The sequence below is a fragment of the Trachypithecus francoisi genome, unplaced genomic scaffold (assembly GCF_009764315.1).
Source record: "Trachypithecus francoisi isolate TF-2019V2 unplaced genomic scaffold, Tfra_2.0 Lachesis_group16, whole genome shotgun sequence".
NCBI classification, from domain to species: domain Eukaryota; kingdom Metazoa; phylum Chordata; class Mammalia; order Primates; family Cercopithecidae; genus Trachypithecus; species Trachypithecus francoisi.
Window position 1 is genome coordinate 12,005,342 of NW_022681461.1, and position 25,835 is coordinate 12,031,176.

At 35.4% G+C, this 25,835-nt stretch overlaps 1 protein-coding gene across 3 annotated transcripts in view; it reads left to right on the forward strand.

Annotated features, from left to right (window-relative positions):
• AGTPBP1 (ATP/GTP binding protein 1) overlaps positions 1-25,835 on the forward strand; it is a 200,513-nt gene that overhangs the window by 149,616 nt on the left and 25,062 nt on the right. For all 3 annotated transcript variants that reach the window (XM_033236931.1, XM_033236928.1, XM_033236930.1), the window contains 6 exons: positions 4,779-4,932; positions 5,984-6,164; positions 7,433-7,562; positions 8,829-8,960; positions 15,889-16,065; positions 19,456-19,616. In XM_033236931.1, coding sequence (XP_033092822.1) covers positions 4,779-4,932; positions 5,984-6,164; positions 7,433-7,562; positions 8,829-8,960; positions 15,889-16,065; positions 19,456-19,616 — 935 coding nt within the window. The remainder of the gene's footprint in view (positions 1-4,778; positions 4,933-5,983; positions 6,165-7,432; positions 7,563-8,828; positions 8,961-15,888; positions 16,066-19,455; positions 19,617-25,835) is intronic.

Consider the following 25,835-nt stretch of genomic DNA (forward strand, 5'->3'; position numbering starts at 1 on the left):
AGAGACACAACAAAAAAAGAGAATTTTAGACCAATATCCCTGATGAACATCGATGCAAAAATCCTCAATAAAATACTGGCAAACCGGATTCAGCAGCACATCAAAAAGCTTATCCACCATGATCAAGTGGGCTTCATCCCTGGGATGCAAGGCTGGTTCAACATTCGCAAATCAATAAACGTAATCCAGCATATAAACAGAACCAAAGACAAGAACCACATAATTATCTCAATAGATGCAGAAAAGGCTTTTGACAAAATTCAACAGCCCTTTATGCTAAAAACGCTCAATAAATTTGGTATTAATGGAACGTACCTCAAAATAATAAGAGCTATTTATGACAAACCCACAGCTAATATCATACTGAATGGGCAAAAACTGGAAAAATTCCCTTTGAAAACTGGCACAAGACAGGGATGCCCTCTCTCACCACTCCTATTCAACATAGTGTTGGAAGTTCTGGCTAGGGCAATCAGGCAAGAGAAAGAAATTAAGGGTATCCAGTTAGGAAAAGAAGAAGTCAAATTGTCCCTGTTTGCAGATGACATGATTGTATATTTAGAAAACCCCATCGTCTCAGCCCAAAATCTCCTTAAGCTGATAAGCAACTTCAGCAAAGTCTCAGGATACAAAATTAATGTGCAAAAATCCCAAGCATTCTTATACACCAGTAACAGACAAGCAGAGAGCCAATCAGGAATGAACTTCCATTCACAATTGCTTCAAAGAGAATAAAATACCTAGGAATCCAGCTTACAAGGGATGTCAAGGACCTCTTCAAGGAGAACTACAAACCACTGCTCAGTGAAATCAAAGAGGACACAAACAAATGGAAGAACATACCATGCTCATGGATAGGAAGAATCAATATCGTGAAAATGGCCATACTGCCCAAGGTGATTTATAGATTCAATGCCATCCCCATCAAGCTACCAATGAGTTTCTTCACAGAATTGGAAAAAACTGCTTTAAAGTTCATATGGAACCAAAAAAGAGCCCGCATTGCCAAGACAATCCTAAGTCAAAAGGACAAAGCTGGAGGCGTCACGCTACCTGACTTCAAACTATACTACAAGGCTACAGTAACCAAAACAGCATGGTACTGGTACCACAACAGAGATATAGACCAATGGAACAGAACAGAGTCCTCAGAAATAATACCACACATCTACAGCCATCTGATCTTTGACAAACCTGAGAGAAACAAGAAATGGGGAAAGGATTCCCTATTTAATAAATGGTGCTGGGAAAATTGGCTAGCCATAAGTAGAAAGCTGAAACTGGATCCTTTCCTTACCCCTTATACGAAAATTAATTCAAGATGGATTAGAGACTTAAATGTTAGACCTAATACCATAAAAACCCTAGAAGAAAATCTAGGTAGTACCATTCAGGACATAGGCATGGGCAAGGACTTCATGTCTAAAACACCAAAAGCAACGGCAGCAAAAGCAAAAATTGACACATGGGATCTAATTAAACTAAAGAGCTTTTGCACAGCTAAAGAAACTACCATCAGAGAGAACAGGCAACCTACAGAATGGGAAAAAATTTTTGCAACCTACTCATCTGACAAAGGGCTAATATCCAGAATCTACAAAGAACTCAAACAAATATACAAGAAAAAAACAAACAACCCCATCAAAAAGTGGGGAAAGGATATGAACAGACATTTCTCAAAAGAAGACATCCATACAGCCAACAGACACATGAAAAAATGCTCATCATCACTCGCCATCAGAGAAATGCAAATCAAAACTACAATGAGATACCGTCTCACACCAGTTAGAATGGCAATCATTAAAAAGTCAGGAAACAACAGTGTTGGAGAGGATGTGGAGAAATAGGAACACTTTTACACTGTTGGTGGGATTGTAAACTAGTTCAACCATTATGGAAAACAGTATGGCGATTCCTCAAGGATCTAGAACTAGATGTACCATATGACCCAGCCATCCCACTACTGGGTATATACCCAAAGGATTATAAATTACTCTACTACAAAGACACATGCACACGTATGTTTATTGCGGCACTATTCACAATAGCAAAGACTTGGAATCAACCCAAATGTCCATCTGTGACAGACTGGATTAAGAAAGTGTGGCACATATACACCATGGAATACTATGCAGCCATAAAAAAGGATGAGTTTGCATCCTTTGTAGGGACATGGATGCAGCTGGAAACCATCATTCTTAGCAAACTATCACAAGAAGAGAAAACCAAACACCGCATGTTCTCACTCATAGGTGGGAACTGAACAATGAGATCACTTGGACTTGGGAAGGGGAACATCACACACTGGGGCCTATCATGGGGAGGGGGGAGGAGGGAGGGATTGCATTGGGGAGTTATACATGATATAAAAGTCATGCACATGTACCCTAGAACTTAAAGTATAATAAAAAAAAAAAAAAAATACTTTGAATAGGCAAAAAAAAAAAAAAAAAAAAAAAAAAGGAGTTGTTTTGTGTGAGACCTTTTGAGATTTTGAATATTGGCAAAACGAAACTAAAAACAAAATAAACAAGTCTAGTAATTAAATATCAACTGTGGTTGATATTTATTCTCAGAACAGAATATCTATTCTAATGGTCGAGGATCATGAAGGTGTGATCAATTTACCAATAAAGAAATTGGAACACTATAATTAGAAACAAGCTCCCAAATTATCAGAGAGGAGAAAATGAAAGAAAAACATAGTCTATAGAGCAGAAGAGAGATCAAACCTAAGAAGACTAAATGAGGCTGACAGCCTTAAATGAGACTTACTGTACTTTAATAAAGGTTACAACCTACCATAAAGGTACAATGTTCATGTATCTTTCTGTGCTTAGTAGTTCTACTTTTGAGTAATGTATCCTAGGAAAACAAATAAGAATGCACATAAAAATATATTTTCAATGTTTTTATTTGCCTGGTTTTATGTTATTGTTCTTTACTGATTGTGCCTTTTAATGTATTTTGAATTCTCCCGCCTTCTTTCAGTCCCCCTACCATGATGTTTTCCAGGCATGACCATTGTTTCTCACCTGGACTTCTGCCAGCCTCTTTGTAACTGGTGTCCTAGGGTTCATTTTTGCCCCCCTTTGCTCTTCATTAGTCACCCCACCCCCTCTGACAAACCCCAGACTGTAGCCAAAGGGTTCTTTGATAGCTAATCTTATCACAAAATACCCTGCTTAAAACTCTTTAGTGATTTCCCTTGCCCTTTGTATGAAGTCTAAAATTCTTATCATGATTCACCCTGTCCTTTTTCTAATAATCCCCCCCCTTTTTTTTTGCCATATCCACATACTATTTGAAGTATTATTTATCTTTAAATAGACTTTAAAATAGATTACTCTTTGAAGTGTATCCTTGTCCTCAATTAATATCCATGAAATCATTTAAATTATATCCTCATCCTCAGTTAATATCTGTGAAATCCATGAAAGATTTAATGTGCTAGACTTGTTTCTAATTCACATAAAATATATACCTATTAAACTTCTAAAATGTTACCTACATATCACTTAGTTGTCTCAGTTACCAGTGGTATGTATACTATGCTTTGGGAAAGACCTGTCTACCAGGCCCTTCATTCTGTGTCAGATTCTTTGTTTCTTACCTTTGTAGCTATAATGAATCTTACTGAATTCTTTGAAAAGCCCTGTTCTGTCTTGTGGTCATCCTAATATTTTTACTTCTGCCTGCAGTATTCTGCCCTCTTCACTCGTCCTTTGGAGTTTAGTTTAAATGTAGTTTTCTCTAGAAGATCTTCCCTGACTGCCCAGACTTGGCTAGGCTCCCCTCCCCTTCTCACAGGCTCCCACAGCACTCTCTATTTTTCCTAGGGTAGGGTTCATTTATTCATTGTCATATCCCCAATGCCCTGTACAGTTTCTGGAAAATAGTGACCACTCAGTCAACAGTGACTATGTGAAAGAACATAGGCAAAAGTTTGAAAACCAACTGAATATCTAAAAATAGGGAATTGAACAATTTATTTTTGATATAACCACATCGTAAGACCATTAAAACTTGTATTTTCAAAAAATACACATTTAACATGTTTAATGATGTGGTATGGTATTCATAATTATGAATATATATGTGTTTGTGTGTATGTATAAATTTTTAAGTGATAAAATCGGATTATAAAAGTCTGTAATCATGGTTTTGCTTACGTACCTTGTGTTAGTGGTAATCTAGGCGGTGCAATTGTGGATGTTTTAAATTTTTAAAACGTTAAAAAATTTTTTCTTTGTTTTTTTTCACTGTGTTTCAGACATTTTACAATAAACCCATATTAATCTTGAAATCAGGAAAATAAATGGTTAAAATTTGTGCTACATAATTTTTATTTTTCAAATTTTAGATTGTTGCTGTTACAAGTCTATTATCACTCACAATTTCAAAATTTAAAAGGCTTTGAAAACCAACAGGTTTTTTGGAACTCATTTGGAGGCAAAGCCTGACCTGAATTTATTTAGAATATTGATTCCACTTAGGGTGATTCTTCGTATGTTTTGCTGCACAAATAATGTGTGTATTACAGATTGCTACCCCTGACCCTGTTGGTGGGGCTGCATAATTAATGATTTAAACATTATATTGCCTTTTTCAAGTTTCCCAAACACTGATGTTTAGATTACATCTGGCCCTGAGGGTTTTGGATAAGGGGTTAAGAATCTGATTCACTTCTAGTTATGTGGAGATCTGGATGCATTGTTTCTGTGTATCATGGGGACTTTTTAAGTGATTGTATACTTTGTTTTAAAATTTTTATCAAGATGCATCTTCAAAAATTGGAATCAGCACACAATCCTCAGCAAATCTATTTTCGGAAAGATGTGTTATGTGAAACCCTGTCTGGAAACAGCTGCCCCTTGGTGACTATAACAGCAATGCCAGAGTCTAATTATTATGAACATATCTGTCATTTCAGTAAGTTTGTCTTCCCAACTCACAATAGCAGTCATTCTCACCCACTTTGATTTGCTTTTTCTGTATTTTATAATGGAAATGATAATAGGAACAGGTACCAGAAGACGTGGGCTCTAGTCTTGGCCCTGCTATTGTTTAGCTAGCCATGGGCCGACCTCTGGGCTTCAATTTCCTTATCCTGAAAATAAGGGGCTACATGAGATGTTCTCTGAGGTCTCTTTTGCTACTACTGTTGTTAGTTTTGTCCTTAGAAATTGTATTCAAAGTAGAATACAACAAATTATTTTAAGAGGTCATGTAATAATACTATCAATTTAGAAAGGAACTGATTTTACTTGTAATTAAAACAACCAGAAACCTATCAATTGTTTTGATAGCTGGTATTGAATAGCTACTTATTTTTCCCTGCCATTTATATTTTTTTAAATTGCCTCGAATGTACAGCTGTAGTAATAAAAAAACACTGTTTCAGTTTGATAAGAAGGCAAAGTATTTTCAGGAAACAGAGCTTATTGTATATGAAAATATGAATGATGAGCTGAATGATTATTTTGTAGATTTGTGTATCTAAATGTATATAGTGAAATTTTGGAGGCTAAATCTCTGAGCAGATAAACTTTTTTCTCTATGCTTATCAGAGCAACTGTAAGACAGGGCTGAAATTATATTTTCTTTCTTTTCCCCATGATTTTATGAAAAAATGGTTTTATATTTTAAACTTCCCCCAAGTACTTGTTCTTTATAAAATTAACATTATACTAAATAACTAATTTTACATGTTAAATTAGTCATTGGGAAATAAATAAGTGGATCAAATACTACTTACTGTTTTATGTCCTGTTATGAGCTCCTTCGGAATATGGTTTTATCGGTTTTTATATTTGTTTATTTTATAGGGCCTAGTGCAGTGCTTGTAGGATGCACCATTGGGTTCTGTTAATTTATATCAGAATTCACAATTGAGTTAGAGACATTTTCTAAAGCCCCAAAATAAAATATACAAACTTTTAGTAGCTGTTCATTTTAATTTGAGATTTTATGTGTACTTTAGGAAATCGCCCTTACGTTTTCTTGTCTGCTCGGGTACATCCTGGAGAAACTAATGCAAGTTGGGTTATGAAAGGAACGTTGGAATATCTCATGAGCAATAACCCCACTGCTCAGAGCTTACGAGAATCTTATATTTTTAAAATTGTCCCTATGTTAAATCCAGATGGTGTCATCAATGGAAAGTAAGTTAAGCAATAGTTATAGAATATATTCTAGACCATTTCGGTTGTCCTGTATAAACTTGTTGAAATAACAGTGTCCAGGTTAACAAATTTAGTGATTTTTCTAGAATAAAGAAATTTTTGGTGGGAAATTAAGATAAACGTTTAAATGAAAATATATTTTGGATACTAGTAGCAGTATGAAATTATGAGAAATTCTGTACCTATGGGAATATGCTTTCATAAAATGCTTGAATTGTTTTAGAAAAATCACGATGTCAGGTTGTAAGAAAGATTAACTCATACCTCTCATATTCCTTTATTTTTTTTGTTAGTAGCATGAACCTAGATTGTTCTAAGATTAAGATCCTTCTGGGATCTCTTGGAATGTTAGCCCCACCTGCTAACCTCTTCCTGATATGAGGCGTAGTTTTTGACAGGAGTTCTTTAGCGGGGGAATAGTGGAAGATAATTACTTTGTAAGAGGTGGCTGCATATAGTTAGTATAGTACATTTATTCTGGTAATTTGACAAGGTCTCTGTAGTGCCACTCTGAAAGATGGGATTTAGTCTGGTTGTCATGAATATCTCCAAAGATGAGGATAACTTGTCTTACTTGAATAAAAGTAGCATGAATATTTCTCATATTTTAGGAAATTACTGAATTTTTAAAATATAGAATTTCTTCTTAATATGTTACGGTTATGGAACTAAAATGATGTCTATTTTTAATTGAGAAATATATTGACCAGTTAGAATTCTATTTATATGTGTCATCACTTTATGATTATTTGCTTATTTGCATGATAGCTTTACTACTTAGTACCCATAAATAAACAAAAAGGTATTTGATTTTTTACAACGATATATACTTTTCATATACTTGTCTTTCTCAGAGGAAGCACCGAGATAGCACTTTAATTGCATGCTAACATAAATTATTATGTAGTCAGAATGGATGTGATTATTAATGCATTTTTATAAAATATGGAAGAAAACCCTGGAATTAAGAATTAATTTTTTCTATATTTTGAAAATTTTGATTATGAATCTGGAAACTTACCACAGTTAAATGCTAGTGACACAAAAGCTTGCACATAGCAAACAATAAATGTTTACATAATGAATATAGTATGCATTTGGTTGAGCTTACCATCTATACCTATTTGAAATGCTTAGTGGAATACAATCATAAAGTTAAACCAGAAATGTATACAAGGGTTTAAGAAGTGTATATAAGGGTTTATTGGTACCAGTGTTTTTCTGTCTTTGTGTTTATGTACATGTAGTCATCGCTGTTCTTTAAGTGGAGAGGATTTGAATAGGCAGTGGCAAAGTCCAAATCCGGATTTACATCCTACAATTTACCATGCTAAGGGGCTGTTGCAATACTTGGCTGCAGTGAAACGTTTGCCCTTGGTAAGTAGCAATACTTGTTTTTACTTGGTATAGTTAAAGATAAAATGTCATTTTTTATTATCAAGCACTTGTGTGATAATCATGAGGTCAAATCAATCCATTATGTTAGTAGTCTTAATTTTATAAGGTTGAATGTTTCTAATTCTCATAAGCCTTCTTTATTTTCCCTTTTTGGTTATGAATATTGGCAACTCTTGGTTGTAAGTTTTAGATATTTAACTTCACTGTTTGAACATCGCTAAGGTAACAATATGTATCTTCCAGATTCTCAAACTAGAAACTTATTTCTGAGTTTTCTAGTCAGCTCTGAAGCTGTTAGGTCTCTACTACACACATGGGAAATGTAGTCCAGGCATGACTGGACTGGACTATATACATATGCTCCTCCTGTTCTCACCAGCTTTTGATTAGAATGTTCCTGTTATATTAGTGTGTATATTATTTAATCTTTCTTTAGGAAAGATAGGAAAACTTTGCAGAGGAGTAAAATTGACATGTCCTTTATTTTTAATTTTTTTTAAAATGATGCACTTAAAAATTAAATTAAAACCATACCCTTCTTAATGGTGTTTTTGTATAGGAGCATTTTCTTGTTTTTTGTTGTTGTTTGTTTTTATTTATTTTTTATTTTTATTTATTTTTTTTTGAGACGGAGTTTTGCTCTTGTTGCCCAGGCTGGAGTGCAGTGGCGCGATTTCGGCTCACTACAACCTCTGCCTCCCAGGTTCAAGGAATTCTCTTGCCTCAGCCTCCCAAGTAGCTGGAATTACAGGTGCCCACAGCCATGCCCAGCTAATTTTTGTATTTTTAGTAGAGACGGGGTTTTACCATGTTGGTCAGACTGACGTCGAACTCCTGACCTCCAGTGATCCGCCCACCTTAGCCTCCCAAAGTGCTGGGATTACAGGCATGAGCCACTGCTCCAGGCCAAATTAGGTAAATGTTTTCACAGCCATTTGGGGCAGCAATCACCGCAACTGTAGATTGGAACTATAATGGAATGTATTGTTTTTTAAACCGTGAATAGTAAATACAAAGGTGATATAGGACCTTTAAAGGATTTGGCAATTCTAGAATTAATTATAGATCCTTTCCCAAACTAGGTGTTATTACTTTCGTTGGTTCTAATTGTTAAATGGTGGTTCTTTTACAGTAAAAAAGACCAAGGGACACAGACCTACATGTTTATTGGCTTGATATTAACTACCTTTACTTAGCAGCATATGAACTTGGAGCTTTTTAATTTTTGAAATATGTATTTTCAAGGTTTATTGTGATTATCATGGCCATTCCCGAAAGAAGAACGTATTTATGTATGGTTGCAGCATCAAAGAGACAGTGTGGCATACCAATGATAATGCAACTTCATGTGATGTTGTGGAAGACACGGGATACAGGGTAATTATTACAAATGAGTCATGAGTTTTTGAATTTCAAACATGCGTAAAAGTACAGAAAACAACATATATGAACTACTCAATTTCAATAAATACGTTTTGCAATTTTTGTTTCAGATTTTTCATTTTAAAAGTTTTTTGTGTTTATATTTTTTGTCTGTTTGGAATTAATGTTTGTGTGAGATGTGAGGATCTATTTCTGTTTTCTCTGTGAATACCAGTTGGCTTGTACCGTGAACTAGCTCGTACCTCCTTCCTCTGTACCTCCGTCCTCTGTCAGTTTGATGACGCCATCTGTTACATACCTTATTTCGTATATATGGGTGTATTGTGAGACTATTATTATAGCCATTCTTGTTTCATTGTTTGCATACAATGTTGCTTTCATTACTATAGGCTTATAATTAATATTGATAGCATGTAGGGCAAATTTTCCTTTCTTATTCTTTTAAAAATTGCTTTGACTTTTTTTCTTTGTACTTTTGAATTTTAGGATCCATTTGGGATCAACTTTGTTCGAATTTGCATTAGAGCTGCCTTGAATTTAAAGTTGGAGAGAATTATTATAATAATATGTAATATTGCTATCTGTGACCATTGCCTATGTGTCATGTGTCTATTTAGTCAAGTCTTATATTTGATAAAGTATGCAATTTTTTCACGTAGGTGTGAAATGTTTGTTAGATTTATTCCCAAATACTTTATGAATTTTGTTGCAGGTGGGAATGGATTTTTTCCCCACGTATCTTCCTCCCCTCAATTGATCATTGATGGTACATAGGAAAGCTATTGATTATTTTTTTTGTTTTCAGAAAAAATTTCTGCAAATTTTTCAGATTCTTCTACAAAGGATTACATATAAGCATGGCATCACATTTCACAGTAGCAACACTGGAAGCAAAACTTTGTGGAGTAAAGCCTTCATAATTTTCAACTAGATTTCCAACCTGTAATTTTCATACCCCATTCTAACTATCAGCTAGTGTGAAAATAAAAAAGGATGTTCTCAGACACTAAAGTCTCAAAAATTTACCTCACAAATAGCCTTTCTCTGGAAGCTGCTGGAAGACATTCTTGCCAAAATAAAGAAATATGAAAGAGGAAGGCATACAGAAATTAAGTTCAAGAGAGAGGCAAAGCCCAGGATAAAGGTGGAGGGAGAGCCCAAGAATGTATGTAAAATGCCCAGCATGTCAACAGTCAACAAATATTTCTGCCATGCGACCTTCAGAAAATAGAGTTTTATTAGGTTAGACCGCATTAAATAAAGGAAACCAAGTAGATTAGCAGAGCTCAGTGATATAGAAAAGGGGAATATTTAGTTGAGACTCAGGTAAAAAAATGTAAGAAAATGAGACTAGTGAGAGGGCCAGAGAATGGGAGAAAGCTAGATGAAGAGCACATGCACAGAGCCTTCCCTAGGCTGCTCTCTGGAACAGCACCATCATTGCCACCATTGCCTCACCCACTCGTTTTTGCTTGGATCATACTTCACTTCTCAGGGAATTCTCACTTAGTCCCCAAAACAAAATCAGATCAGACATCTATAGGATTCTGTCTCCTTCATAACACTTAAGAATTACAATTGTAAGGTTTTCTGTTATTTGATTAATGGGTTTCTCAGTAAGCGCCACATGCCTAGCAAATATGTCTGATTTGCTCATTTTGTCAACATTGCCACTAGATAGCACAATACCTTATTCATAATAAGTACTCAATAAATATTTGTTGTTAGGTGGGTTGATGGATGAATGGCAGACAGATGTGTGGGAAGGTCAATGCAAAATAGTTTTTCCATTGTAAGAGATAAAATTGGCCAGGCGCGGTGGCTCACGCCTGTAATCCCAGCATTTTGGGAGGCTGAGGCGGGCGGATCACGAGGTCAGGAGATTGAGACCACGGTGAAACCCTGTCTCTACTAAAAATACAAAAAATTAGCTGGGCGCGGTGGCGGGCACCTATAGCCCTAGCTACTTGGGAGGCTGAGGCAGGAGAATGGCGTAAACCTGGGAGGTGGAGCATGCAGTGAGCCGAGATCTCACCACTGTACTCCAGCCTAGGGGACAGAGTGAGACTCCGTCTCAGAAAAAAGAGAAAAAGATAAAATTAACTCTCTTTGGTCTCAGTTCTTTTCATTAAAATTATCTTTTCCCAAATTTCTTTGATTAATTTTTTGAATTTTGTTGTGAGAGGAAACGTAAGATGATACTGTAATTAGAGTAAATAATGCACTTTTCTCCCAAATTTCATTTCTCAAGATGTTAACAGGTGTTTCATACAAACCTCCTCTCACCAGTAGTTGTGTAATTAGTTACATCAGGTAATTGCATTAGACACAGCCAACTTTGTTTCTTTTCTTTAGGAAATGTAAGCTTCTTACATTTCCAGGGTTGTGGGGTGAGTGTGTATGTAGGTGTGTGTGCACATGTGTGAAAGTGGAGTATTTCCCATAATTTTATAATCATATTAGTTCCTATTGCTGTTATAGCAAACTACCACAAACACAGCAAAACAAATGGATTGACTTAGAGTTCTGCAGATCAGAAGTCGAATGCAGGGCTCACTGGGTTAAAATCAAAGTGTCATCAACTACATTAATTTTTGAGGCCCTGTTGTAGAAGTGTTTTCCTTGTTCTCCTCCACACCCCTAGCATGTCTGTGTTCCTTGCGTCATGGTCCCTTTCAGCCAGGAATCAAATCTGACCTCTGCTTCCATTGCTACATCTTCTCTCCTGCTGCTGCCTTTCCCTTTCCCTTATGAGAGCCCTTGTGATGGCAAGGGCCGCTAAGATAATCCAGGATAATCTTACTATCTCAGATTCTTAACTGAATCACATATGGACAGCCTCTTTTGCCATGTAAAGTAGCATTCCTAGATTCTGGTGATTAAGACATTTTCGATGGCGACTACCATACCATGGAACCTTTTTTTTTTTTGCAAATGGGTTGGGAAAGGATGGACTAATACGCATACATGCTATGTTTCTGATGATAGATCATAGTACTGCTTTGTCCTTTTAGTACAAGTGTTTATGTTTTTTGGGAAAATACAAAAAATTATGACATATAAATTGAGTGTCTTTTTTTTCTTGAAACGGAGTCTCACTCTGTCACCCAGGCCAGTGTGTAGTGGTACGATCTCAGCTCACTGCAGCCTCCGTCTCCCAGGTTCAAGTGATTGTCCTGCTTCAGCCTCCTGAGTAGCTGGGATTACAGGTGCCCACCACCACTCCTAGCTAATTTTTTTTTTTGTATTTTTAGTAGATATGGGGTTTCACCATGTTGGCCAGGCTGGCCTCGAACTCCTGACATCAAATGATCCGCCTGCCTTGGCCTCCCAAAGTACTGGGATTACAGGTGTGAGCCACCGCGCCCAGCCTAAATTGAGTGTCATTTGAAAAAATAGCTAATCAATACTCTTCAAAAGTGTCAAGATTATTAAAGTTATAAGACTGAGGAACTGTTACAGACTGCAGGAGGCTAAAGAGGAACAGTAACTAAATGCAATGTGAGATTCTGGATAGGATCCTGAAATGCGACATTAGAAAAACTGATGAAATTTGAATAAGGTCTATCAATAGTATTGTATCAATTCTAATTTTTTGATTCTGATACTGAACTGTGGTCAAGATATTAACGTTAAGGGTGACAGAAAAATGAAAATTCTACTGTTTTTGCACCTTTTCTCTAAGTTTAAAATTAGCTTAAAATAAAAGGTTTACAAAACAAATATTTGTTATTAGAGGTTAAGTATCCCTTATCTAAAATGCTTGGGACTAGAAGTGTTTTAGATTTCAGGTTTTTTTTTGTTTCTTGGAATATTTGTATTATACTTGCTGGTTTGAGCATTCCTAATCTCAAAATCTGAAACCCAAAATGCTCCAACGAGCATTTCCTTTGAGCATCATGTTGACATTCAAAAAATTTTGGAATTTGGAACATAATAGATTTTTTTATTGAAGTTAAATCATATATTTGCTTCCAATAAGGGGAACGTCGTAGCATCCTTCCAATAAGGTGAACGTCATAGCATATGATGCTATGGAAGTATGTAATTTAGCTTCAACAAAACTACTAGCTTTTTAGGGATGTTTTAATATTGCTAAATGTTAGGGATAGTAGATCATCATTCCTAAATGAGATGACTAACAATAATGTAAATTAGGACTTTTGTTTATTTGGTTGACTGAGTATCCCTGATTCTTAGTAGGCATTAAGTAAATATTTGTTGAATGGATGGATGAATTAATTATACCTATAGACCAACATGTAACAATTATATTACCGTATTTATATTGTGCTTACAGCTTTTAGTGTTGTGCTTATAGCTTTCATATGAATTTTCTGTGCCAGCCTCACAATGCTCTGTGATGTGGGTAGGGATCATCGTTCCTTCTATACAAATAAGTCCACTAAGACATCTGAGTCAGTTGACATGCTTGAGGCCTTGGCCAAAATGTGGTGTGCCCAGGACTGAAATGAGCTGTGTTGCTTTAAGTCCTGTGTGCTTTCCATTCTGTCACAGTGCCTCTCTTCCTACAGTCATGCCTAAACCAGTGCCCTAGGTTATTTTCCAAAAAACGTTTTCGGTAACCTACTGCAGCTCTTAGCAGAACTTCAAAGCACATTTTCTTTTTGGGTGCCCTCTCTCTTCTTCCCCTCTCCTAAATAAATAAAATGATTAGAATTATATAAAAAATGGGGAAACACTCCAGATTTATATAAAGAAGTGAGTGAAAGTTATCTTTTCCTAGTCATTCTCTTAACACTAGGCAGTTTTACCGTGTATATTGTGAGACTTGCCTCTGAGCACATCCATACAGATATGCAAGTAGCGTATGCAGTTTTTGTCTTTTAATGTTTTTTAAACACTACATAGTAACTTTTTTCCCATGAGAATATTTATTGGTCATCTTTCCAGATGATCATCATGTCTGAATCTGTCTCAGTCTTTTAAACAGTCAGATAAGATTTCCATTGTGCTTTTTTGTTATTTTTGTAGACTGTACCCAAATTTATTTACTTAGTGGCCTTTGTTGATAGTCATTTAGTAAGTATTGCTAAATTGTCCTCCATAAAGATTGTACAAATTGATACTACCAAATACCATGAATGATAGTACGGTTTTTCCACACCCTTATTACATTGTACTATCATCTTTGCCAGGTGAAAATAATACCTGATTGTTAACTAGCATACCTATAATTATAAATAAGGTTGAGTTTTCCTATGTTTTGGCCAATTATGATCTGTGTCTTTTAAAATAATCTTTTCTCATATTTTCTGCTTACTTTTGTTCACGTCATATAATTGTTATTGTTTTTTAAATAAGAACTCTATAGGCCAGGCGTGGTGGCTCACGCCTGTAATCTCAGCACTTTGGGAGGCCGAGACGGGCAGATCACCTGAGGTCAGAAGTTCGAGACCAGCCTGACCAACATGGAGAAATCCTGTCTCTACTAAAAATGCAAAATTAGCCGGGTGTGGTGGCGCATGCCTGTAATCCTAGCTACTTGGGAGGCTGAGGCAGGAGAATTGCTTGAACCTTGGAGGCAGAGGATGTAGTGAGCCGAGATTGCACTATTGCACTCCAGCATGGGCAACAAGAGTGAAACTGTATCTCAAAAAAACAAACAAAAAAACAAAAACAAAAAACCTCTCTATATATTACAAATATATTTTTTAATTTTTTGTTTATGATGTATAGTAATTTAACATTTTATCAGATTTATTAATTTCATAAATTGTTTTTTGGAATTTTGAGGCTTAGAAAGATTTTTTTCATTCTAAACATTTTTTTGTTTGTTTTTGAGACGGATTCTCGCACTTTGCCCGGACTGGAGTGCAATGGTGTGATCTCGGCTCACCGCAACCTCTGCCTCTCGGGTTCAAGCGATTCTCTTGCCTCAGCCACCCAAGTAACTGGGATTACAGGTGCCTGCCGCCACGCTTGGCTAATTTTTTGTATTTTTAGTAAAGACAGAGTTTCACTATGTTGGCCAGGCTGGTCTTGAACTCCTGACCTCATGATCCACCTGCCTTGGACTCCCAAAGTGCCGAGATTACAGGCGTGAGCCACCACGCCTGGCCCATTCTGAAGTTTTAAAAGTACAGTTCCATGTTTACTATTTCTAGTTTCATTTAAAAATATTTATTAATTTTAAGTTGATATTCTCAATCCAGCTAGAATTTAATTTCATGAAGAGTGACTTTAGATTGTTTTTCTTAATGGCTATCCAGTAGTGCCAGTATTTAATGAATGATCAATCTTTTCTCCACTTATAATAAGTTTAATACATTTGGTTATAATTCTGAACTCTCTTTCTTTCTAGAGATGCATCTGTTCCTGTGTCAGTATCACAATTTAACTTAATTTAGATCTGTAAGCTAGTTTGATATGTTGGATTATTTCTCTAGTTACAGCCTTCCCCCCGACCCTACAATTTCTCAGGGTATACTTCTATATTTATGCTTTCAGATGAGATTGAGAATAATTTCAGTTGCAGAAAACTTTGGCGGTAGTTTTGATTGCGATTGTCTTTGCTTTATTAAGTTAGGAATGATTGGCATTTACAGTGTTAAACATCTCAATTAGTCTTTTATGACTAAATTTCACATTTTAAACATTTTTTTCATATTTTTAGACATGGTTTTCTCAAATGATTTTATTTTGCTTATTGGTTATACTGTGAATGTGATTCTTCCATTGTTTTCTAACTGGATACTATATTTGTTTAGAAAAGTAGAAAATTTGAAATTAGTTAAGAGGATTGTTTTGCTGTTTGAGTGGCAAGGGATGTGTAATAGAACATCCACATAACTTTGCTCTGATTACTGTGTTTTCATCAAAACTTCTTAAACATAAAAACATTTAAAATTGAAAACTACCTCTTGGTTTATTTTATCATCATCATTCTTGTTTTTAACAGACATTGCCTAAGATACTGAGCCATATTGCCCCAGCATTTTGCATGAGCAGCTGTAGCTTCGTAGTGGAAAAATCTAAAGAATCCACAGCACGTGTTGTAGTTTGGAGGGAAATAGGAGTACAAAGAAGTTATACCATGGAGAGTACTTTATGTGGCTGTGATCAGGGAAAATACAAGGTAAAACTTCTTAGGTTTTCTAACCACGAAAGATATTTGAAGACTTTCCTTTCGTATATATCTTGTGATTTTTAAGCATATATTAAATGATGTTTGTTTTATTGAGTTACATGTAATTTGTAATAATGGAATCATATGCAGTCTTAAGAATAGGTTTTTATTTTTTGTTTTGTTGGTTTCTTTACTTCTCTGAACTAAATAGCTTGCTTGGATCCTTAAATTCTTGGTTGAGTCTGTTTATATTCATAATTTTTAAGCAAGCATATTAGAGTACACATTTACTCATTAGTAATTTATATTAACCTGTGTAAATAGTACGTTAAAAATTTTCTATTGTTTTAATTTATTGGGTGTAAATATATTTTTATGCATTTAAAATAAACACATCATATTTAAAAAGCAGCAGGTTTGTTATATTTAGGTTTTTGTATGTGTAGCTATTGTTTATGTGTTTGTTTGTTTATATTTTGAAAAATAAAAATAGAGACAGGGTCTCACCATATTGCCCAAATGGTTCTCAAACTCCTGGCCTCAAGCAGTCCTCCTACCTTGGCCTCTCAAAGTGCCAGGATTACAGGCATGAGCCGCCACATCTGGCCTTATGTGTGACTTTTAAATGCATATCCCATTAGTAAACATTTTTCTTCATTAAGACTACTCATTCGTGGTACTGTAGGCTTTTACTGGAGATAATTAGAATTTAAACTTTACTTTTGAAATTAAATACTAGTAAAATGTTAGGTGATTTTGGATTTATTAATTTTAGAGATTGAAGACTTAATGTGCAATGAGTTGGACTTGAGATAAGCAATGAGCAAAACTGGGCATTTATATGTCTCGCCTTGGCACAGAAAGATTTTCAGGTGTCATGCTAATTATTCCACTCATTCCATTTTGTTCATTTCTTTTGTTATGGGGAAAGAGGATACTGAATCTGAGAATGATTTTTATATACCTCACATAAAGGTGGTTATAACTTCGTGTTTGAAAAGAAACATCTAACTGGTTAGCATTTAAAATGTAAACATATTATGGTTGATGTGAAATATTTTAGGAGAGCTTAAATAATGGCTTTTTCAGTCTGTAACAAACTGGAAGAAAATTACATTGATTTTGCAAGGGATGTTTAAGTAAAGTAGAACTTAAATAAGTATAGTTGTAGTAAAGTAGAACTTAAGTAAGAAGAGTAGTAGTAAAGTAGAACTTACTGAAATTCCAGTTCTTTCTGTTCAGTGACTCTTCCCTGAATTTTAGATTGATCACAATGTGATCTTCCAAAGTGTAATATGAGATCTCCCTGAATATTGTAAAAACAGTGACTTCTAGTCAGTGTAGTTTACCAAGGGCATGGTGGTGGTGAGAGAGAAAATGTAGCTTTAGTACCACTCCAGCTTGCAGCTCCTGCCCCTGATCGCTGCTTCAGTGGACAACTGTTGTTAAGGGTCTCATTCAGTAAGTGTGTGGGATGGGGAAGAAACTTGAGAATCACTTTTTATAAGAATATAGGTGATTTCTAGGGAAAAACCTTGGCCTGTATGATTTATGGAAACACTGTTAATTCTTAAAGAGTTGACTTATGCAGTTGGCTCAGAAGGTGACTTAAAGCATCACTGTCTCTGAAACTAGCTTCTGGGCAGTGGGGAAAGAAGCTATTAGGACATCTGACTTGGATACCCCTGAAATCATCCATAGTATACAATAGTAGTGCTTTGTCACTCTATTTGGATTCTGATAGACTTTCATTGAATTTAAAAATGTTTTTCGATTTCTATTGTGATAAATTTGGTCATTTTAAAAACACAGATTTTTAGAAAGCTAAGATATATTTTGAAATGTAAAATGTGAAATCATTTTTTCAAGCTATTTTTGTTTTTAATGTATAAATATATAAACTTTTACAAGCAAAATGGATACCTAATACTCATTTTTCTTTGATACTGTTTAGTAAATAATGTATACATTGATTTAAAACCCTTACTGAGAGAAGTGTCTTACTAAGCCAGGGCTTTCCTTTAATGTGTAAAATGCAAGATTTTGATCATAACATATACTTTTAAAAAAGTTAATAGACTTTATTTTTTAGAGCAATTTTAGGTTCACAGCAAAATTGAGTGGAAAGTACACAGAGCTCCCATACATTCCCAACCTCTCCACACACATTTAACATCTCTTAAACTTGTTAGCTGATAAGTATGTGAGTCTCATAATATTTTAGGTAACAGTCTTTTTCACCCTCAGCAATATTTTTATCTTACTGAGTTTTAGGATGTAAGTATTCTTTATTTTTATTGTCTATGAACTAATTCAGAAACATGTATAACCTTTCTAAAAGTTACAAATCAAAAGGTCAAATGAATGTTCTAATGAAGTCAGTTAGGTCTTATTTCCTAGAATATTTGGGAGTTGGCCAAACTATTTAAACCAAAAAGTTGAAAAGTTAAAAAATGACTGTAAAGTCATGTGCTTCATGTAGAGTAAGTAACAGTTGTTACAGTTCATTTTCTTCAGTTACTGTGTGCCATAGGAACTCACTTAGTCTGGTCACTGAAAAGCTGTTTTAAAATACTTTCTCTCGAATTGATATCAGCTGTCATCTACATCTACAACTTTTATAGGTGCAAGAATTTTGCCTTTTTTAGGGATTTATTTGTATCTGAAAAAAATGATAAGGAGTATATAAATTTTCCAGGCCATTTTTATGGTTTTATGTGATAGCATTTAACTTTTGGTAAACCTTATATTACTTATTGGGAAACCATTTTTTAAAAAAGGTAAGGAGGTTAAGATAAAATACTCTTTGCTTTAGTAGGCAAAATTTGAAATGAGCATTCTGAATTGACATGGATCATAGGAATTTATTTTACCACTACTTCATTGGCTTAGATTTGATTCTTTTTTTTGACAGTTACCTTTATTTGCTTTTTACTGATCAATTTCTCTTACCATACAAAAGCATCTATAAAGTACTGTTCAAGTATACATATTGGAGCCTTGATTTTAATACTATAATATTTCAACATTAGCATACAAAGTAGTGGATTACAAGAAATACTAACAAGCTCTTGTTAAAATACAGTTTCTCACATGAATTCTACAAGTAACATTAATCACAAAGTATTACTGTATTTTTCCCCCTAGTATGATGGTGAAAATAGTTTGTATCATAGTGAAAGAGAATAGACATTTTAGAAATTGTCTTTTAGGACAGTTTCATTTGTGACTTAGAATAATCTTGTATTGTTAAGATGTTAAACGTATTGAGTCCTACTTCCATACAAAGTACCAGCCTTTTAATTTTATTAATATAAATTCCTTTTATATAATTTCATTGAGATGTATCCAGAAGATAGCAAACTTTGTAATTATATGCATAATATTCTTTATTTCAAGGGTTTACAGATTGGTACCCGAGAACTGGAAGAGATGGGAGCAAAATTTTGTGTTGGTCTTTTACGTTTGAAAAGACTGACCTCTCCATTGGAGTATAATCTGCCTTCCAGCCTGCTTGACTTTGAAAATGATTTAATTGAATCAAGCTGCAAAGTAACTAGGTAGGACAAAATTGTTTATTCTTTTATTATATTGTAGTATGTTATTAGACGTCATTAAAATAGCTTAGCATAGAAAAGGCATGGAAATTTTGACAGGTGAGAACATGTTTAGAATTAATATAATTAAGTTAATACATCTAATATTTGTTCCAAATTATTATACTGCTGATTCTTTTAATGTTGATATTTGGATGAGATTTTAATAAAAACATATTTCAAATATTTTTAGTGGTTGTGCTGGTTTACTTTTAACCCCAAAATGAACAATGTGAGAAATATTGTACTTAGCTAATATCTAAGTTAAGAGGGCTTAGACAGCTGAGTGCAGTGGCTCATGCCTGTAATCCCAGCACTACTCGGGAGGCTGAGTCAGGAGAATCACTTGAACCTGGGAGGTGGAGGTTTCAGTGAGCTGAGATTTCACTACTGCACTCTAGCCTGGGCAATAGAGGGAGACTCTATCTTAAAAAAAAAAAAAAAAAGAGAGAGAGAGAGAAAGAAGGCTTAGAGTCAGGAATATTTCAGAAGATTTTGTTGATCTTCTAGTTACATATCCTTCTAGTTACATATAGTAGAAACAGCTAATTTAGCATTCCTTTGAGAATTTAACAACGTCTGCCAAATATACTTCTAAATAGGTAGTATTTTTCTCCTACAATTTAGTATATACAAATTTGATAAGTTATAGGCTCAGATAATTTCATATCATAATTCTTAATCATAATGCCAGAGATTAGCATTTTATAGTTTTGTGTATATGGATAAGAATAGTCTTATTTTATAGAACCTTCATGATTTTTGTTGTTAGGTATTAACTTGTCATCAAATTTGTTAATTTATTGCTCTGCACTGTTATGTCAGTATAGTAGTTTTAGGTGTGACAAACATTACTTGGAACTCAATTCTTCATAAATGTGATAATTTAGACAAATAATCACCTGCATTCTCTACCCTTCAAAGTACCTCCTAAACAAGAATAGAAATGAATATAAAGATTGTCAATTCTCACTGATACTTAAGCCTCCTTTCAAGTTTTAATTCATGTATTCTTAACGTAGTCAACAGACACGTTACCAGTGCTTTAGATATACTTATGCTTACTAATACTTCACAACTATGGTTATGATTAGACCCTCCACTGGTCTTACTGTTTTAAGAGGAGTATATATATTTTGAAAAGCACATATTTTAAAGAAATCACATATACTGCTATATCACAAATGTTTTAACATTTTGATAGTTGTATTTCCATATAATTGATTTCCTTTGTAATCATATTTATTTTGTTTTATATATTTAAAAGTATTATGAGAAGGAGTTTATAGGCCTCATCAGACTCTTTTTTTAAATTTCTTTTTATTATTATTCTTGAAGTTCTGTGGTACATGTGCACAACGTGCAGGTTTGTTACATATGTAGACATGTGTTATGTTGGTGTGCTGCACCTGTTAATTCATCATTTACATTAGGTATATCTACTAATGCTATCCCTCCCCACTCCCCTGACCCCACGACAGGCCCCGGTGTGTGACATTCTCCACCCTGTGTCCAAGTGTCCTCAAGTTCAATTCCTACCTATGAGTGACAACATGTGGTATTTGGTTTTCTTTCCTTGTGATAGTTTGCTTAGAATGATGGTTTCCAGCTACATCCATGTCCCTACAAAGGGCATGAACTCATCCTTTTTTATGGCTGCATAGTAGTCCATGGTGTATATGTGCTACATTTTCTTTATCCAGTCTATCACTGATGGACATTTGGGTTGGTTCCAAGTCTTTGCTATTGTGAACAGTGCTGCAGTAACCATACGTGTGCATGTGTCTTTATAGCAGCATGATTTATAGTCCTTTGGGTATATGCCCACTAATGGGATGGCTGGGTCAAATGGTATTTCTAGTTTTAGATCCTTGAGGAATTGCCACACTGTCTTCCACAATGGTTGAACTAGTTTACAGTCCCACCAACAGTGTAAAAGCATTCCCATTTCTCCACATCCTCTCCAGCACCTGTTGTTTCCTGACTTTTTAATGATTGCCATTGTAACTGGTGTGAGATGGTATCTCATTGTGGTTTTGATTTGCATTTCTCTGATGGCCAGTGATGATGAGCATTTTTTCATGTGTCTGTTGGCTGCATAAATGTCTCCTTTTGAGAAGTGTCTGTTCATATCCTTTGCCCACTTTTTGATGGGGTTGTTTGATTTTTTTCTTGTACATTTGTTTAAGTTCTTTGTAGATTCTGGATATTAGCCCTTTGTCAGATGGATAGATTGTAAAAATTTTCTCCCATTCTGTAGGTTGCCTGTTCATGCTGATGGTAGTTTCTTTTGCTGTGCAGAAGCTCTTTAGTTTAATTAGATCTCATTTGTCAATTTTGGCTTTTGTTGCCATTGCTTTTGGTGTTTTAGTCATGAAGTCCTTGCCCATGCCTATGTCCTGAATGGTATTGCCTAGGTTTTCTTCTAGGGTTTTTATGGTTTTAGGTCTAACATGTAAGTCTTTAATCCATCTTGAATTAATTTTTGTACAAGGTGTAAGGAAGGGATCCAGTTTCAGCTTTCTGCATATGGCTAGCCAGTTTTCCCAACACCATTTATTAAATAGGGAATCCTTTCCCCATTTCATGTTTTTGTCAGGTTTGTCAAAGATCGGATGGTTGTAGATGTGTGGTGTTATTTCCGAGGGCTCTATTCTGTTCCATTGGTCTATATCTCTGTTTTGGTACCAGTACTGTGCTGTTTTGGTTACTGTAGCCTTGTAGTATAGTTTCAAGTCAGGTAGTGTGATGCCTCCAGCTTTGTTCTTTTGGCTTAGGATTGTCTTGGCAGTGCGGGCTCTTTTTTGGTTCCATAAGAACTTTAGTTTTTTCCAATTCTGTGAAGAAAGTCATTGGTAGCTTGATGGGGATGGCATTGAATCTATAAATTACCTTGGGCAGTATGACCATTTTCACAGTATAGATTCTTCCTATCCATGAGCATGGAGTGTTCTTCCATTTGTTTGTATCCTCTTTTATTTCATTGAGCAGTGGTTTGTAGTTCTCTTTGAAGAGGTCCTTCACATCCCTTGTAAGTTGTATTCCTAAGTATTTTATTCTCTTTGAAGCAATTGTGAATGGAAGTTCACTCATGATTTGGCTCTCTGTTTGTCTGTAATTGGTGTATAAGAATGTTTGTGATTTTTGCACGTTGATTTTGTATCCTGAGACTTTGCTGAAGTAGCTTATCAGCTTAAGGAGATTTTGGGCTGAGACGATGGGGTTTTCTAAATACAATCATGTCATCTGCAAACAGGGACAATTTGACTTCCTTTTTCCGTAATTGAATATCCTGTATTTCTTTCTCTTGCCTGATTGCCCTAGCCAGAACTTCCAACACTATGTTGAATAGGAGTGATGAGAGAGGGCACCCCTGTCTTGTGCCAGTTTTCAAAGAGGATGCTTCCAGTTTTTGCCCATTCAGTATGATATTAGCTGTGGGTTTGTGGTAAGTAGCTCTTATGATTTTGAGATATGTCCCACCAATACCGAATTTATTGAGAGTTTTTAGCATGAAGGGCTGTTGAATTTTGTGAAAGGCCTTTTCTGCATCTTTTGGGATAATCATGTGGTTTTTGCCTTTGGTTCTGTTTACATGATGGATTATGTTTATTGATTTGCCTATGTTGGACCAGCCTTGCATCCCGGGGATGAAGCCATCTTGATCATGGTGGATAAGCTTTTTGATGTGCTGCTGGATTTGGTTTGCCAGATTTTATTGAGGATTTTTGCATCGATGTTCTTCAGGGATATTTTTTTTTGTTGTGTCTCTGCCAGGCTTTGGTATCAGGATGATGTTGGCCTCATAAAATGAGTTAGGGAGGATTCCCTCTTTTTCTATTGATTGGAATAGTTTCAGAAGGAATGGTACCAGCTCCTGTTTGTACCTCTGGTAGAATTAGGCTGTGAATCTGCTGGTCCTGGACTTTTTTTGGTTGGTAGGCTATTAATCATTGCCTCAATTTCAGAGCCTGTTATTGGTCTATTCAGGGATTCAACTTCTTCCTGGTTTAATCTTGGGAGGATATATGTGTCCAATAATTTATCCACTTCTTCTGGATTTTCTAGTTTATTTACATAGAGGTGTTTATAGTATTCTCTGATGGTAGTTTGTGTTTCTGTGGGATCGGTGGTGATAACCCCTTTATCATTTTTTTATTGTGTCTATTTGATTCTTCTCTCTTTTCTTCTTTATTAATCTTGCTAGCAGTCTATCAATTTTGTTGATCTCTTCAAAAAACCAGCTCCCGGATTCATTGGTTTTTTTTAAAGGGTTTTTTATGTCTCTGTCTCCTTCAGTTCTACTCTAATCTTAGTTATTTTTTGCCTTCTGCTGGCTTTTGAATGTGTTTGCTCTTGCTTCTCTAGTTCTTTTAATTGTGTTGTTAGGGTGTCAATTTTAAATCTTTCCTGCTTTCTCTTGTGAGCATTTAGTGCTATAAATTTCCCTCTACACACTGCTTTAAATGTGTCCCAGAGATTCTGGTATGTTGTGTCTTTGTTCTCGTTGGTTTCAAAGAACATCTTTATTTCTGCCTTCATTTCGTTATATACCCAGTAGTCATTCAGGAGCAGGTTGTTCAGTTTCCATGTAGTTGAGCAGTTTTGAGTGAGTTTCTTAGTCCTGAGTTCTAGTTTGATTGCACTATGGTCTGAGAGACAGTTTGTTTTAATTTCTGTTCTTTTACATTTGCTGAGGAGTGCTTTACTTCCAACTATGTGGTCAATTTTGGAATAAGTGTGATGTGGTGCTGAGAAGAATGTATATTCTGTTGATTTGGGGTGGAGAGTTCTGTAGATGTCTCTTAGGTCCGCTTGATGCAGAGCTGAGTTCAATTCCTGGATATCCTTGTTAACTTTCTGTCTCGTTGATCTGTCTAATGTTGACAATGAGGTGTTGAAGTCTCCCATTATTATTGTGTGGGAATCTAGGTCCCTTTGTAGGTCTCTAAGGACTTGCTTTATGAATCTGGGTGCTTCTGTATTGAGTGCATACATATTTAAGATAGTTCTTCTTGTTGAATTGACCCCTTTACCATTACGTAATGGCCGTGGTTTCATCTGATCTTTGTTGGTTTAAAGTCTGTTTTATCAGAGACTAGGATTGCAACCCCTGCCTTTTTTTTTTTTTTTTTTGCTTTCCATTTGCTTGGTAGATCTTCCTCCATCCCTTTATTTTGAGCCTTTGTGTGTCTCTGCACATGAGATGGGTCTCCTGAATACAGCACACTGATGGGTCTTGACTCTTTATCCAATTTGCCAGTCTATGTCTTTTAATTGGAGTATTTAGCCCATTTACATTTAAGGTTAATACTGTTATGTGTGAATTTGATCCTGTCATTATGATGTTAGCTGGTTATTTTGCTCGTTAGTTGATGCAGTTTCTTCCTAGCATCGATGGTCTTTACAATTTGGGATGTTTTTGCAGTGGCTGGCACCCAGTTGTTCCTTTTCATGTTTAGTGCTTCCTTCAGGAGCTCTTGTAAGGCAGGCTTGGTGGTGACAAAATCTCTTAGCATTTGTTTGTCTATAAAGGATTTTATTTCTCCTTCACTTATGAAGTTTAGTTTGGCTGGATATGAAATTCTCGGTTGAAAATTCTTTTAAGAATGTTGAATATTGGCCCCCACTCTCTTCCGGCTTGTAAAGTTTCTGCCAAGAGATCCACTGTTAGTCTTATGGGCGTCCCTTTGTGGGTAACCCAACCTTTCTCTCTGGCTGACATTAACATTTTTTCCTTCATTTCAACTTTAGTGAATCTGACAGTTATGTGTATTGGAGTTGCTCTTCTCAAGGAGTATCTTTGTGTTGTTCTCTGTATTTCCTGAGTTTGAATGTTGGCCTGCCTTGCTAGGTTGGGAAGTTCTCCTGGAAAATATCCTGAAGAGTGTTTTCCAACTTGGTTCCATTCTCCCTGTCACTTTCAGGTATACCAATGAGATGTAGATTTGGTCTTTTCACATAATCCCATATTTCTTGGAGGCTTTGTTCATTTCTTTTTACTCTTTTTTCTCTAAGCTTCTCTTCTTGCTTCATTTCATTCATTTGCTCTTCGGTCACTGATACTCTTTCTTCCACTTGATCAAATCGGCTACTGAAGCTTCTGCATATGTCACGTAGTTCTCGTGCTATGGTTTTCCGCTCCATCAGGTCATTTAAGGACTTCTCTAGAGTGGTTATTCT